The sequence below is a fragment of the Scyliorhinus torazame genome, chromosome 29 (genome assembly GCF_047496885.1).
Source record: "Scyliorhinus torazame isolate Kashiwa2021f chromosome 29, sScyTor2.1, whole genome shotgun sequence".
Lineage (NCBI taxonomy): Eukaryota > Metazoa > Chordata > Chondrichthyes > Carcharhiniformes > Scyliorhinidae > Scyliorhinus > Scyliorhinus torazame.
The window spans coordinates 41,819,284-41,832,152 of record NC_092735.1 but is presented as its reverse complement, the minus strand read 5'-3'; the positions used below and the strand labels follow the sequence as shown (position 1 = coordinate 41,832,152).

At 47.1% G+C, this 12,869-nt stretch overlaps 1 protein-coding gene and 1 long non-coding RNA gene across 2 annotated transcripts in view; one reads left to right on the top strand and one right to left on the bottom strand.

Moving 5' to 3' along the window:
- The window catches only part of LOC140404111 (uncharacterized), a 33,572-nt gene extending 29,922 nt beyond the window's left edge, over nucleotides 1-3,650 (top strand). The window contains exon 3 of the long non-coding RNA XR_011938460.1: nucleotides 2,221-3,650. This is a non-coding gene — a long non-coding RNA (uncharacterized lncRNA). The remainder of the gene's footprint in view (nucleotides 1-2,220) is intronic.
- Nucleotides 1-12,869, bottom strand: part of LOC140404110 (glycogen [starch] synthase, muscle-like) — a 122,336-nt gene that overhangs the window by 13,533 nt on the left and 95,934 nt on the right. Inside the window, exons 14-15 of the mRNA XM_072492530.1 lie at nucleotides 8,537-8,700; nucleotides 6,217-6,297 (exon numbers count right to left, since the gene is read on the bottom strand). Of these exons, the coding sequence (XP_072348631.1) occupies nucleotides 6,217-6,297; nucleotides 8,537-8,700 (245 nt within the window). The remainder of the gene's footprint in view (nucleotides 1-6,216; nucleotides 6,298-8,536; nucleotides 8,701-12,869) is intronic.

Sequence of the window (12,869 nt, the reverse complement as noted above, 5' to 3'; positions counted from 1 at the left end):
TGGTGGCCTGATTTAAAAGCCAATGTTACCCATTAAATGAGAATTGCTTAATCTGTGCCCAGAACAATCCGGACATATATGCAAGAAAGGCTCAGCTTAGTCACACCCATCCCGTTAACCGCCCCTGGACGAATTTGCAAATCGGCCATATAGGACCCCTACCCCCCTGCAGAAATGGTTTTAAGTATGTGTTGGTGGCCATCGACACCTTCACAAAATGAGTGGAAAATTTTCCATCCAGAACAAAGACGGCCAGAATGACGGCTAAAATCCTAACCCAGCACATCTTTACAAGATGGGGCCTCCCACGCAGTATAGAGTCCGATCAAGGCTCCCATTTTACAGGACGAGGGATGAAAAACGTCCTCACAATTTTCGGAATAAAGCAAAAGTTCCATATAGCATACCACAATGTAGAGAGGATGAACAGAACTCTAAAAGCCACCCTCAGAAAAATGGGGCAACAGCACAACAGCACCTGGGACACCGTTCTCCCATTTGCATTAATGTTCATTCAAAACACAGTATCCACGTCCACAGGATACACCCCCCACACCCTCATGACCGGACGCCCCATGAAAGGGACAGAGTATTTATTAGGACTGGATTTGGCCAACCCCGCGGTCACAGCCCTCACGTATGAGAAAGCAGTGCAGCAGATTATTGATAATGTGAAGGCCGCCCAGCTCGCAGCAGCCGTCAGGCTTGGAACCCACAAGAAACAAAGCAAAGCTTGCTTTGATAAAACGGTACACGCCAAGTTTGTAGTAGGGCAGCAAGTGATGCTATACCTACACAACCCCAGTTCATTCCTTTCCCCCAAATTTTCTGGACCCTACTCCATCTCAGATAAAGTCAGCCCCTCTGTGTGTAAGATCACCGATCCGAATGGCAAGTCTGCGGTTTCACATAAACCAGCTAAAGGCTTACGGCTCGCAGAACAACCACGCACACCACATCTCGCTTGCAGCAGCAGATGAACACGCCCCGCGCACGAACGACGTATTCCTACCCTCCCCCAGCCAGTCCAGCCCACCCACAGACACGGCTTTGACTCCACCCCCAGAGGCACGACTCCGCCTCCCCCTTCCTTCAACCAGCAGCGACAGCGATAGCGATGACGACAGTCCCAGTACACCACGCTACGGTTACACCCCTGCACCAGGCCCCACTCCCAGCGATACCGAACATGATTCCAGTGACCCCTTTGAGATAACGTACATCAAAGCCCCTGACCCAGACCCACCGCCCGACAATTACGGATTAAACCCTAGCAGCTCAAATCTCGACACAAGATTCTGGCACCGAGACAATTCGTTCAGGTTCATCCGGAACGATGAGATGGACCCCAATTCGCCCCAAGCAGCTTTTGCAAACCTACTCCAGTCAAGTGTATGGTAGCTGGGAGAAGATGATGAAATAGTCTAACTCCCACCAAACGAATCCCTTTGCCACTCACTTTAGAGCAATGAGATGTCCAGATGATGGTAAAAAGGAACCGATGGAGAGATATGGTGTCCTTTCTGATGGAACCTGCACCATGTTTGTTGTTTGTTTGTTTGTTATTGTGAATGTTAAATATTGTTTGTTAATTTAAAGTTTTCATGACCCCACGCCACATCTTGATGCAGGCAGAACTACCCTTCTGACCCCCAATGGCTGTTAGAGGAACTAGTTTGTCGGCAGACAACCAATCATATCTACTCTTCTGATTCAAAGGTAATTATAAGAGGCAGCCCCCACGACGACCACAAAATTCTTACCGTTCTTGCCAGTAGCTCAGGCAGTGGAGTAACGGCACTGGTCCCTCCCCTGCCTGAGGACCCCCCTCTGGTCAGCTACGCTCGGGGAGAGCACATACGGCACTGGTCACCGTCCTACCCAGGGATTCCACCCATTTCTTACCCACCGCGGCCCATACGTACCCCATTTTGGCTCTAAGTTCAAAACTCTTCTGTTTCTTTATGGCAACCCTTAGGTTGCTTCCAGATGCTATTTACATCCTCAAACACTAGGATGGTAGATCACACAGGCTGCGAGACGGCTCGCACTGTGTCAATATTTTTCTCGGATGTCTCATCCCAAATATTTGGTTTAAAAAAAAATGAGGGAGTCACAGATGGTGACCAATTATAACAGGTAATTGGCAATAAAGGACAGACAGACAGACAGACGAGATCTTAAACAAGATAATAACAGAATTTATGCTTGTGTCCATAGAACCCCGGAACCACAGAAGCCTCAGGAAGATGAAAAAAGAAAGAAAGATGAAGACAACTGTCACGCTCTACAGTTGGATCTGAGCGGGATCCCTCCGGTTGTGCGCGGACGCTACCCCCCTGACCCCTACCACACAGGCCGTGAATTTGTCCCATCCCTGCCACACACTAAACCCCGAGATAGTTACCGATACACCGACCTGGTGTGACAAGTTCATCACCTGGTATTTCCTGTCCTGCATTGTGGAAGCACTGTTAGTACTGCCGATACTCCGCAGTGTCATCCAGACCCTTAGACTCCGGGAATGGCGGAGGAAAGCCTCCCCCACCCCGGTATACACCTTCAGGTCCCCTATTTTCGGAGTTCAACAGACCCCCCAACCCCTTTAAGTGAATTAAAGTACATCAGTTTCTTTGTATGTGTTTGTTTCGTTTAAATAAAGAAATGTAAAACTCTGTGCTTGACTGCCAAGCCAGAGAGAGCTGTATTGCTGCTATTGTACAGTTTAAAATGGTGTAAATTATTTTGATTGATTGAGCTTAGTTTAGTTAAGGACAGTTAGAGGTTCCAGTTTTTTTATTTTGTAATGCATGCCTGAATGCACGCCCCGTAGAATTTTATAATTATGTATGTACATAAAATCATTTAGGTAAAAGTTGCAATTCATAGGACAGATCAGTGTAGAGCCGATCAAGTGCTTATGGGTGCCCAACTTAGGAGGAGAACAAAGAAGATGCAGTCATTTGATCCTTCACACTTCGTGTTGAGGATCACAAGGAGGGCCTGTACCCATCTGGGATGGCCACTTGCAGAATACAAAATGGACATTTGCAAAGATTGCAGGGAAAAATGGACAATGTTAAGAAAGCAAGCAGGCACAGAGCCTGTCTGCATATTGGAGCCGCAGCTCCCAGACGAGACTGAAACTGTAGGTCCATTAGCATATGGATGGCCCATCTCCGGGAACAAAGGGAGATAATTAAGTAACCGATCTGGCTCCAGACCTCGCGGCGCCAGTTCCCCAAACCGAAAGCAGAAAACAAAAGCAGGCCGACGGCCACCTAGGACACGCCCAGCCATCAGGGCACCCACCCCTTTATTGGTCAGGATCAATGCGAATGATCAAGGAATGGCCCAATTGATTGGGGCCAAGTTCAAGGCCCGCCCAAAAGCGCGCGAAGCCCCCTTCGGGCATAAGAAGAAGGCCCCAGGAGAGAATCGCTCTCTTAGGCTTGGCTCTCACAGCGGAGAGACCCGTCCACCAGCTGCACCAGAAGCAAGTAAGTCCAAGGTCAACGCTCGCTACCAGACGGACGACCTTAGCTGTTTCCCCTTCACCCCTTCGACCCCAGCAGCCTTCGACCCCAGCAGCCTCAGAACCGAACACCGGCCATTGTTCCTCTGACTTAGTGAGCGCCCGAAGCTAAGTATAGGCTTTAGCAGTAGTGATAATTTAGTCTGTAGTATTTTGTGCAAGAGTAGATATTGCTGTGTGTAAATAAATAGTATTGACTTTGAACTAACTGGTGTACCGACTCTTTGATCAGTATTCGGGTTTGAACCTTGTGGTGGTATCGAGAGATACCTGGCGACTCTAAAGCAAACGTAATTAGAATTAAGGAAGGCGACCATATTGACCGCCATATTTAGAAACAACCAAAGAGAGCAACAAATCCCTGAGACAAAACTAAAGGGGCTGGTTTAGCACACTGGGCTAAATAGCTGGCTTGTAACGCAGAACAAGGCAGCAGCACGGGTTCAATTCCCGTACCAGCCTCCCCGAACAGGCTCCGGAATGTGGTGACTAGGGGCTTTTCACAGTAACTTCATTGAAGCCTACTTGTGACAATAAGCGATTATTATAATTATCATTATTATTAAATATCAGCTTCATTGGCCCTGGTGACCAGGAATCCAATGTCAGCCTCTTCTGTCCTCCGAATTAGTCAGGGGAGGTTTTGTTGCTACAACGAGGTTGATGTGGGCCTGGCTTCTCCGGTTCCCTAACTCCAAACCTTCTGTCAGCCAATTCCCTGTTGCCATATATCACAATTCCACATTCTAACTTGTGCCTACAGCTCAGCAACTTTATTTAATCACACTCCATATATTTACAGACATGCCCTCCTTGCGGAGACGGTCTCACATTTCCCTCCTGTCTGATCCTCTCTAATCCTGAACCGTTTTTTACTCCAGTACTATCTGTCTGTCTGCCCTCAGTGTACCTATTTCTATTACTATCTGGTCTCCCCTCTGCAATGTGTCATCCTTGTACCCAAGTCTTCTCCATCGAGCTAGTTGGTGCAGCTTTTCAAGTTGGTGGTTCCCTGATTGGTATTCAATTCTGAAAATTGTTTAGTAAGTGCTGCACTCCCAGAGGATTCCTAAATGTCTGCCTCTTCCTACTCTTGCAGGTAGTTATATCCACTAGGGCGGAACAGTAGCACAGTGGTTAGCACTGAGGCTTCACAGCTCCAGGGTCCCAGGTTCGATTCCCGGCTTGGGTCACTGTCTGTGCGGAGTCTGCACGTTCTCCCCGTGTCTGCGTGGGTTTCCCCCGGGTTCTCCAGTTTCCTCCCACAAGTCCCGAAAGACATGCTGTTAGGTGAATTGGACATTCTGAATTCTCCCTCCGTGTACCCGAACAGGCGCCAGAGTGTGGTGACTAGGGGATTTTCACAGTAACTTCATTGCAGTGTTAATGTAAGCCTACTTGTGACAATTAAAGATTATTATTATTACTGTTCTAGTTGTGGGGTGACCACCTCCTGAAATGATGCTCAAGGAAATCCTTACTGACCTGACTGGGTCACTCAGGAAGATCAGAAACCCTGAGTTTGAGCAGCCGTACCTGCTGCTCCCAGAGTTTGGGGGATGAACTGGAGTTTCCAGTTGGCTTATGAATTAAATATTTGTATATATATTTATATATATATATATATATATGGATAGATAACTGTAAATGACAAAAACAATTATGCAGAACAATTTGAGTTACTTTGGTGTACAGCAATTGGACAGTTTTTTATGTTAGGAAAACAAAGGTAGTTTTATGGGATTTATATTTGAATTGGTAAATATTAGAAGCAGGTATAGTTTTAAGTAGAACTGCCCCAGCACCTCAAGCGGATACACCCACTCCACCAGGTCAAAAGCCTTCTCCGCGTCCATCGCCACCACTACCTCCACCTCCTGTCCCTCCGAAAGCATCATAGGGTTTAGCTCAGTGGGCTAGACGGCTGGTTTGTGATGCAGAACAAGGCCAGCAACGCGGGTTCAATTCCCGTGCCAGCTGCGAATTCTATTCTCCCTCAGTGTATCCGAACAGGCGCCGGAGTGTGGCGACTAGGGGCTTTTCACAGTAAATTCATTGCAATGTTAATGTAAGCCTACTTGTGACAATAAAATATTATTTATTTATTTATCACTCTCTGACATCGCTGCAGTAGTAAACACCCATTTCTTAAAGGTGCTCTCACGACAGATATTTATATACACACCCATTTATAAACACCCATTTCTTAAAGGTGCTCTCACATGACACTGACCAATAAAATTCCATAAACACAAACGCTAAAAACACAGAATTAACACAAACCCACATCAGCAACTCTTGAAAATAGCCATGTCTGATTGGGCGGAGGGTGGGACTGGAACAATGAATGGCCTCCAATTGGTCAATGATCTGACAATCTCCAATCCCAGAGGTTATCAGGTGACAGGGAACCAGCTGCAGGGTTTTCAGAAACTATCAGGCAGCAGCAATAAACCTGCAATTGTTTAGAACCAGGAATCAAATCCTGTTGTTGTGCCTTCAGATCTTTTACAAGTTCCAGAAGCTCTCACTCCGGTCTTGAGGCATTTGTTTTAATATCCACGTTAAGGTCAGTATTATCCATCAGTGCAGAGGCACAGACATTGACCTCCATTCAGTACAGGTGCTGTCTCCAAGTTGTTGTTATTCTATAAGTACTTACTTATTCTATAAGTACTTACAACAGACATCTGTGCTAGATCTTGGCTGAAGTTGCTGGGAAAAGCTTTGGCAAGGGCCAGGAATCTGGCATGGGTATAGTACTGAAAAAGAGAGAGAGGCACATGCACAATTTAATCAACAATAGAGCCTGACAGGAAGTTAGGGAGACAGTAATTAGTAGAATGGCCAACAGCTAAATTGTGTCCTCAAATCTAGATAGATGCCCTTCAATAAAGTTCCTCAATGCAGGAAAGAGCAGCTGGGTTGCCAAGCCTGTCCAATTGGGACAGGGTGTAACTTATGCACAATGCGAACCCTATTCACTAGCCACAGAATCTCCTGTCTGAGGCAACAAAAAAACCAAAACGCCTGAACTAATTTCGGAAAATAACTGGCAAAAATCCTTCCAGTCCCCAGGGGAGATCAAACAAAATCCAGAAAACCAAAGCTTGACAATGTAATGAGGGAGCAGAATGTTAACTAACCTCAGGAGGATAACAAACAGGTGAATTTGACAGTAACATGACAGATGAAATCTAATGCCGATATTATAAAATATACATACAGGTAAGAAAAATTAGAGAAGACAAAATTGATTAAATGGTGCCATTTTAAATTGGGTACAGGAACAATAAGAGCAAGGGACATGCCTTAAAATAACTCAACCAGGCAACTGGACAATTTCATCCTTTCAACCCCAAAAATCAAGTATTTGTAAATATTCAATATATTGGTTCGACCTCCTTTTTCAGCCACGATATGCTCTAATCACATTAATAGTCAGCGTTAATGTTACACCCCATGAATGAATGTGTTACTGACACCATGAGCGGGATTCTCCCGCGCCGCGCGTATGTGACACTCGCCGTTCGCGCCATTTTTTCACGCAGCGCCAGTCCGACGCCGGCTCGCGATTCTCCGAGCAGCGGACAATCGGCGCCATTTGCGCTGGTGCGTTAGGAGCGGCGCCGGTTGCGGGCCGCTGTCCGCGGCTGGGCCGCCGATTCTCCGGCCCGGATGGGCCGAGCGGCCACGTGGAAACGCAGAGTCCCGCCGGCGCCGTCCACACCTGCTCGCAGCCGGTGGGAACTCTGCACGTAGGGTCGGGGGGGGGGGGGGGCGGCCTGTGGGGCGGGGAAAAGCGCTCCTTCACAGGGGGGGGTCCTCCGATGGGGTTTGGCCCGCGATCGGGGCCCACCGATCGGCGGGCCGGCCCCTGAACCCCCACACCATGTTGCGTCGGGGCCGGCACGCTGAGGAAGTTCCCCGCGCATGCGCGGGTTGGCGCGGCTCCCATTTGGCACTGGGAAGGGAGGCTGGAGTGGTGTGAACCCTTGTGGGGGCCTGAATCGGTAGTGCCTGCATCCATTTTGCACCATCGTGAAACGCAACGGCATTCACGACGGCACGAACATTCGGTCTCCATTTCGGAGAATCGCACCCAAAGGATCAAGCAGGCAGTATGGGTTGGATTGCAAAGATGCGTGGTTGTTTAAGACACACCCACGCTATCAGGTGTTGATGTCACCTACAAAGAGAGTGGGTGGGATTTTCCGCACCCCCACTGCGTATTTTGCGGCAGCGGAGGTGGCCTGTCATTGGCTGGTGGTGGGATCTGTCATCAGGTTTCCTGTTGTATGCACCTGTCACCGGGAATCCCAGGGTAGGGGTTCGCCGTCACTGGAACATCCTGCCAGGAAGAATGGCCAGAAAATTCCAGCCAGTGTTTAGCCAATGTGCTTTTAGTCTTTGCACAGTAAAGGCCTTAAAACTTTTCAGCTATTAGCTGAAGGTTTGAATTTATTTTTCAAAGTTATCAATTTCTACAGAGATTGTAAAAATAAATACTTTCCACTTAATAGAGAACACAGATTTAAGGTAATTGGAAAAAGAACCTGGTGGGAGATGAGGATTTTTAAAATGTAGTTAAGCCTGAATTTATTTCCCATCCATAGTTGCCCTTCAGGAAGTGGTGGGGAGCTGCCTTCCTGAACCACTGCAGTCCTTAAGGTGTAGGTACGCCCACAGTGCTGTTAGGGAGGGAGGTCCAGAGTTTTGACCCAGCGACAGTGAAGGAATGGCCAATATATTTCCAAGTCAGGATGGTGAGTGACTGGAGGGGAACCTCCAGGTGGTGGGGTTCCCAGGTATCTGCTGCTCTTGTCCTTCTAGATGGTAGTGGTCGTGGGTTTGGAAGGTGCTGTCTGAGGAACCTTGGTGCGTTCCTGCAGTGCATCTTGTAGATGGTACATGCAGCTGCCACTGTTCGTCAGTGGTGGAGGGATTGAATGTTTGTGGAAGGGAGAACTTTGTATGGTTCCCTTCCAGATATATGCTTACCCGGCCAAGGTAGCGCCAGTCCAACAAATCAGAAAGTCGTTCAGTACGATTTCTCTGAATGATGCGTTGTCGTCGTGATTGCTGTGAGAAACTGTAGAGGAACGCGGTTAACTGATTGCAGCATTCATCCAGGCCCTTAAACCGCCGATCCAGAATATAGAGCCCTGTCAGAAAAGTGGCAATAGTTTCAGCTTCATATACTTCCCTCAGCCAGGTGAGATCAAGTAAGAGTGTTCCCAATCATCAGGTGAGGAGGTGTCTGTTTGATTCTCTTTACATCACTGAACTGGTGTCCAGATAAGATAATATACAGTGTCTATATATGACAATATGTGGTGTCTATATATGATAATATATGGTGTCAATATATGGTGTCTATATATGGTAATATATGGTGTCTATATATGATAATATATGGTGTTTATATATGATAACACATGGTGTCTATATATGATAATATATGGTGTCAATATATGATACTATATGGTGCTTATATATAATTTATGGTGCTTGTGTGATAATATATGGTCTATATTTGATAATATATGGTGTCTATTTTTGATACTGTATGGTGTTTGTAAATGATATTATATGGTGTTTATGTGTGGTAATATATGGTGTCTATATATGATAATATATCATCTATATATGATAATATATGGTGTCTATATATGATACTACATGCAATCTATATATGATAATATATGGTGTCTGAATATTATAATATATGGTGTTTATATATGATAATCCCAGCACTTACTGTCAAATGGGATGGCAGTTTTCTCTCTATTGCTCTCAGATTAATCTTTCCAGACAACTGGAATCAGTCATAGCTACTTAATTCAGAGAGGGATGAAGAGAGGGGGGAATAAAGAGAGGGGGGAATGAAGAGAGAGGGGAATGAAGAGAGCGGGGAATGAAGAGAGGGGGGAATGAAGAGAGAGGGGAATGAAGAGAGAGGGGAATGAAGAGAGCGGGGAATGAAGAGAGCGGGGAATGAAGTGAGAGGGGACTGAAGAGAGTGTGGAATGAAGAGAGCGGGGAATGAAGAGAGCGGGGAATGAAGAGAGCGGGGAATGAAGAGAAAGCAGAATGAAGAGAGTGGGGAATGAAGAGAGTGGGGAATGAAGAGAGCGGGGAATGAAGAGAGAGGAAAATGAACAGAGGGGGGAAATGAAGAGAGGAGGGAAATGAAGAGAGCGGGGAATGAAGAAAGGGGGGAATGAAGAGAGAGGAGAATGAAGAGAGACGGAAATGAAGAGAGAGGGGAATAAAGTGAGAAGGAATGAAGAGAGAGGAGAATGAAGAGAGTGGGGAGTGAAGAGACAGGAGAATGAAGACAGCGGGGAACGAAGAGAGCGGGGAATGACGAGAGAGAGTAATGAAAAGAGAGGGGAATGAAGAGCATGGGGAATGAAGAGAGCGGGGAATGAAGGGAGAGGAGAATAAAGAGAGAGGGGAGATGACGATTGAGGAGGATCAATAGAGGGGAATGATGAGAGGGGAATGAAGAGAGAGAGAGGAAAGAAGAGAGAGGAAAATGAAGAGAGTGGAGAATGAAGAGAGAGAGTAATGAAAAGAGAGGGGAATGAAGAGCATGGGGAATGAAGAGAGCGGGGAATGAAGTGAGAGGGGACTGAAGAGAGCTTGGAATGAAGAGAGTGTGGAATGAAGAGAGCGGGGTACGAAGAGAGAGGAGAATGAAGATAGAGGGGAATGAAGAGAAAGCAGAATGAAGAGAGCGGGGAATGAAGAGAGCGGGGAATGAAGAGAGAGAGGAATGAAGAGAGAGGAAACTGAGGAGAGGGGGAAAATGAAGAGAGAGAGGAATTAAGAGAGGGGGAATGAAGAGAGAGGGGAATTAAGAGAGCGGGGAATGAAGAGAGAGCGAATTGAAAAGAGAGGGGAATGAAGAGAGAGGGGAATGAAGAGAGAGGGGAAGGAAGAGAGCGGGGAATGAAGAGAGTGGGGAATGAAGAGAGAGGGGAATGAAGAGAGAGGGGAATGAAGAGGGAGGGGAATGAAGAGAGGGGAATGATGAGAGGAGAATGAAGAGAGAGGGGAATAGAGAGGTGAATGAAGAGAAAGGGGAATGTAGAGAGCGGGGAAAGAAGAGAGCCGGGAATGAAGAGAGCGGGGAATGAAGAGAGCGGGGAATGAAGAGAGCGGGGAATGAAGAGAGCGGGGAATGAAGAGAGAGGGGAATGAAGAGAGCGGGGAATGAAGGGAGAGAGGAATGAAGGGAGACAAATGAAGAGAGGGGGAATGAAGAAAGAGGGGAATGAAGAGAGGGGAATGAATGAAGAGAGAGGGGAATGAAGAGAGCGGGGAATGAAGAGAGTGGGGAATGAAGAGAGTGGGGAATGAAGAGAGCGGATAATGAAGAAAGAGGAGAATGAAGAGGGGGAATGAAGAGAGGGGAATGAAGAGAGTGGGGAATGAAGTGAGAGAGTAATGAAAAGTGAGGGAAATGAAGAGAGCAAGGAATGAAGAGAGCGGGGAATGAAGAGAGCGGGGAATGAAGAGAGCGGAAAATGAAGAGACAGGGGAATGAAGAGAGAAAGGAATGAAGAGAGAGAGGAATGAAGAGAGAGGAGAATGAAGAGAAATGGTAATGAAGAGAGAGGGAATGAAGAGTTAGGGGAATGAAGAGAGTGGGGAATGAAGAGAGGGGAGAATGAAGAGTGAGGGGAATGAGGAGAGAGGGGAATGAAGAGAGTGGGGAATGAAGAGAGAGGAGAATGAAGACCGGGAATGAAGAGAGCGGGGAACGAAGAGACCAGGGAATGAAGAGAGCGGGGAACGAAGAGAGCGGGGAACGAAGAGAGCGGGGAATGAAGAAAGCGGGGAATGAAGAGAGAGGAATGAAGAGAGAGGAATGAAGAGTGGGGGAATGAAGAGCGAGAGGAATGAAGAGAGAGGGGAATGAAGAGAGGGGGCAATGAAGAGAGGGAGAAATGAAGAGAGAGGGGAATGAAGAGAGCGGGCAATGAAGAGAGAGATGAATGAAAAGAGAGAGGAATGAAGAGAGGAGTAATGAAAAGAGAGGGGAATGAAGAGCATGGGGAATGAAGAGAGCGGGGAATGAAGTGAGAGGAGACTGAAGAGAGCGTGGAATGAAGAGAGTGTGGAATGAAGAGAGCGGCGAACGAAGAGAGAGTAGAATGAAGATAGAGGGGAATGCAGAGAAAGCAGAATGAAGAGAGCGGGGAATGAAGAGAGCGGGGAATGAAGAGAGAGAGGAATGAAGAGAGAGGAAACTGAAGAGAGGGGGAAAATGAAGAGAGAGAGGAATTAAGAGAGGGGGAATGAAGAGAGAGGGGAATGAAGAGAGAGAGGAATGAAGAGAGGAGAATGAAGAGAGGGGGAAATGAAGAAACAGGGGAATGAAGAGAGAGGGGAATTAAGAGAGCGGGGAATGAAGAGAGCGGGGAATGAAGAGAGTGGGGAATGAAGAGAGAGGGGAATGAAGAGAGAGGGGAATGAAGAGAGAGGGGAATGAAGAGAGCGGAATGAAGAGGGAGGGGAATGAAGAGATGGGAATGATGAGAGGAGAATGAAGAGAGAGGGGAATAGAGAGGTGAATGAATAGAAAGGGGAATGAAGAGAGCGGGGAATGAAGAGAGCCGGGAATGAAGAGAGAGGGGAATGAAGAGTGAGGGAAATGAGGAGAGAGGGGAATGAAGAGAGTGGGGAATAAAGAGAGAGGAAAATGAAGAGAGAAGGGAATGAAGAGAGCGGGGACTAAAGAGAGCGGGGAATGAAGAGAGAGGGGAATGAAGAGAGAGGGGAATGAAGAGAGCAGGTAATGAAGAGAGAGAGGAATGAAGGGGGACAAATGAAGAGAGGGGGAATGAAGAGAGAGGGGAATGAAGAGAGGGGAATGAATGAAGAGAGAGGGGAATGAAGAGAGCGGAGAATGAAGAGAGTGGGGAATGAAGAGAGTGGGGAATGAAGAGAGCGGATAATGAAGAAAGAGGAGAATGAAGAGAGGGGAATGAAGAGAGTGGGGAATGAAGTGAGAGAGTAATGAAAAGTGAGGGAAATAAAGAGAGCAAGGAATGAAGAGAGAGGGGAATGAAGAGTGCGGGGAATGAAGAGTGCGGGGAATGAGTAGAGTGGGGAATGAAGAGAGAGGGGAATGAAGAGAGAGGAGTATGAAGAGAGAGGGGAATGAATGAAGAGAGAAGGGAATGAAGAGAGCGGGGAATGAAGAGAGCGGGGAATGAAGAGAGCTAAAAATGAAGAGAGAGGGGAATGAAGAGAGAGAGGATTGAAGAGGGAGAGGAATGAAGAGAGAGGAGAATGAAGAGAAATGGTAATGAAGAGAGAG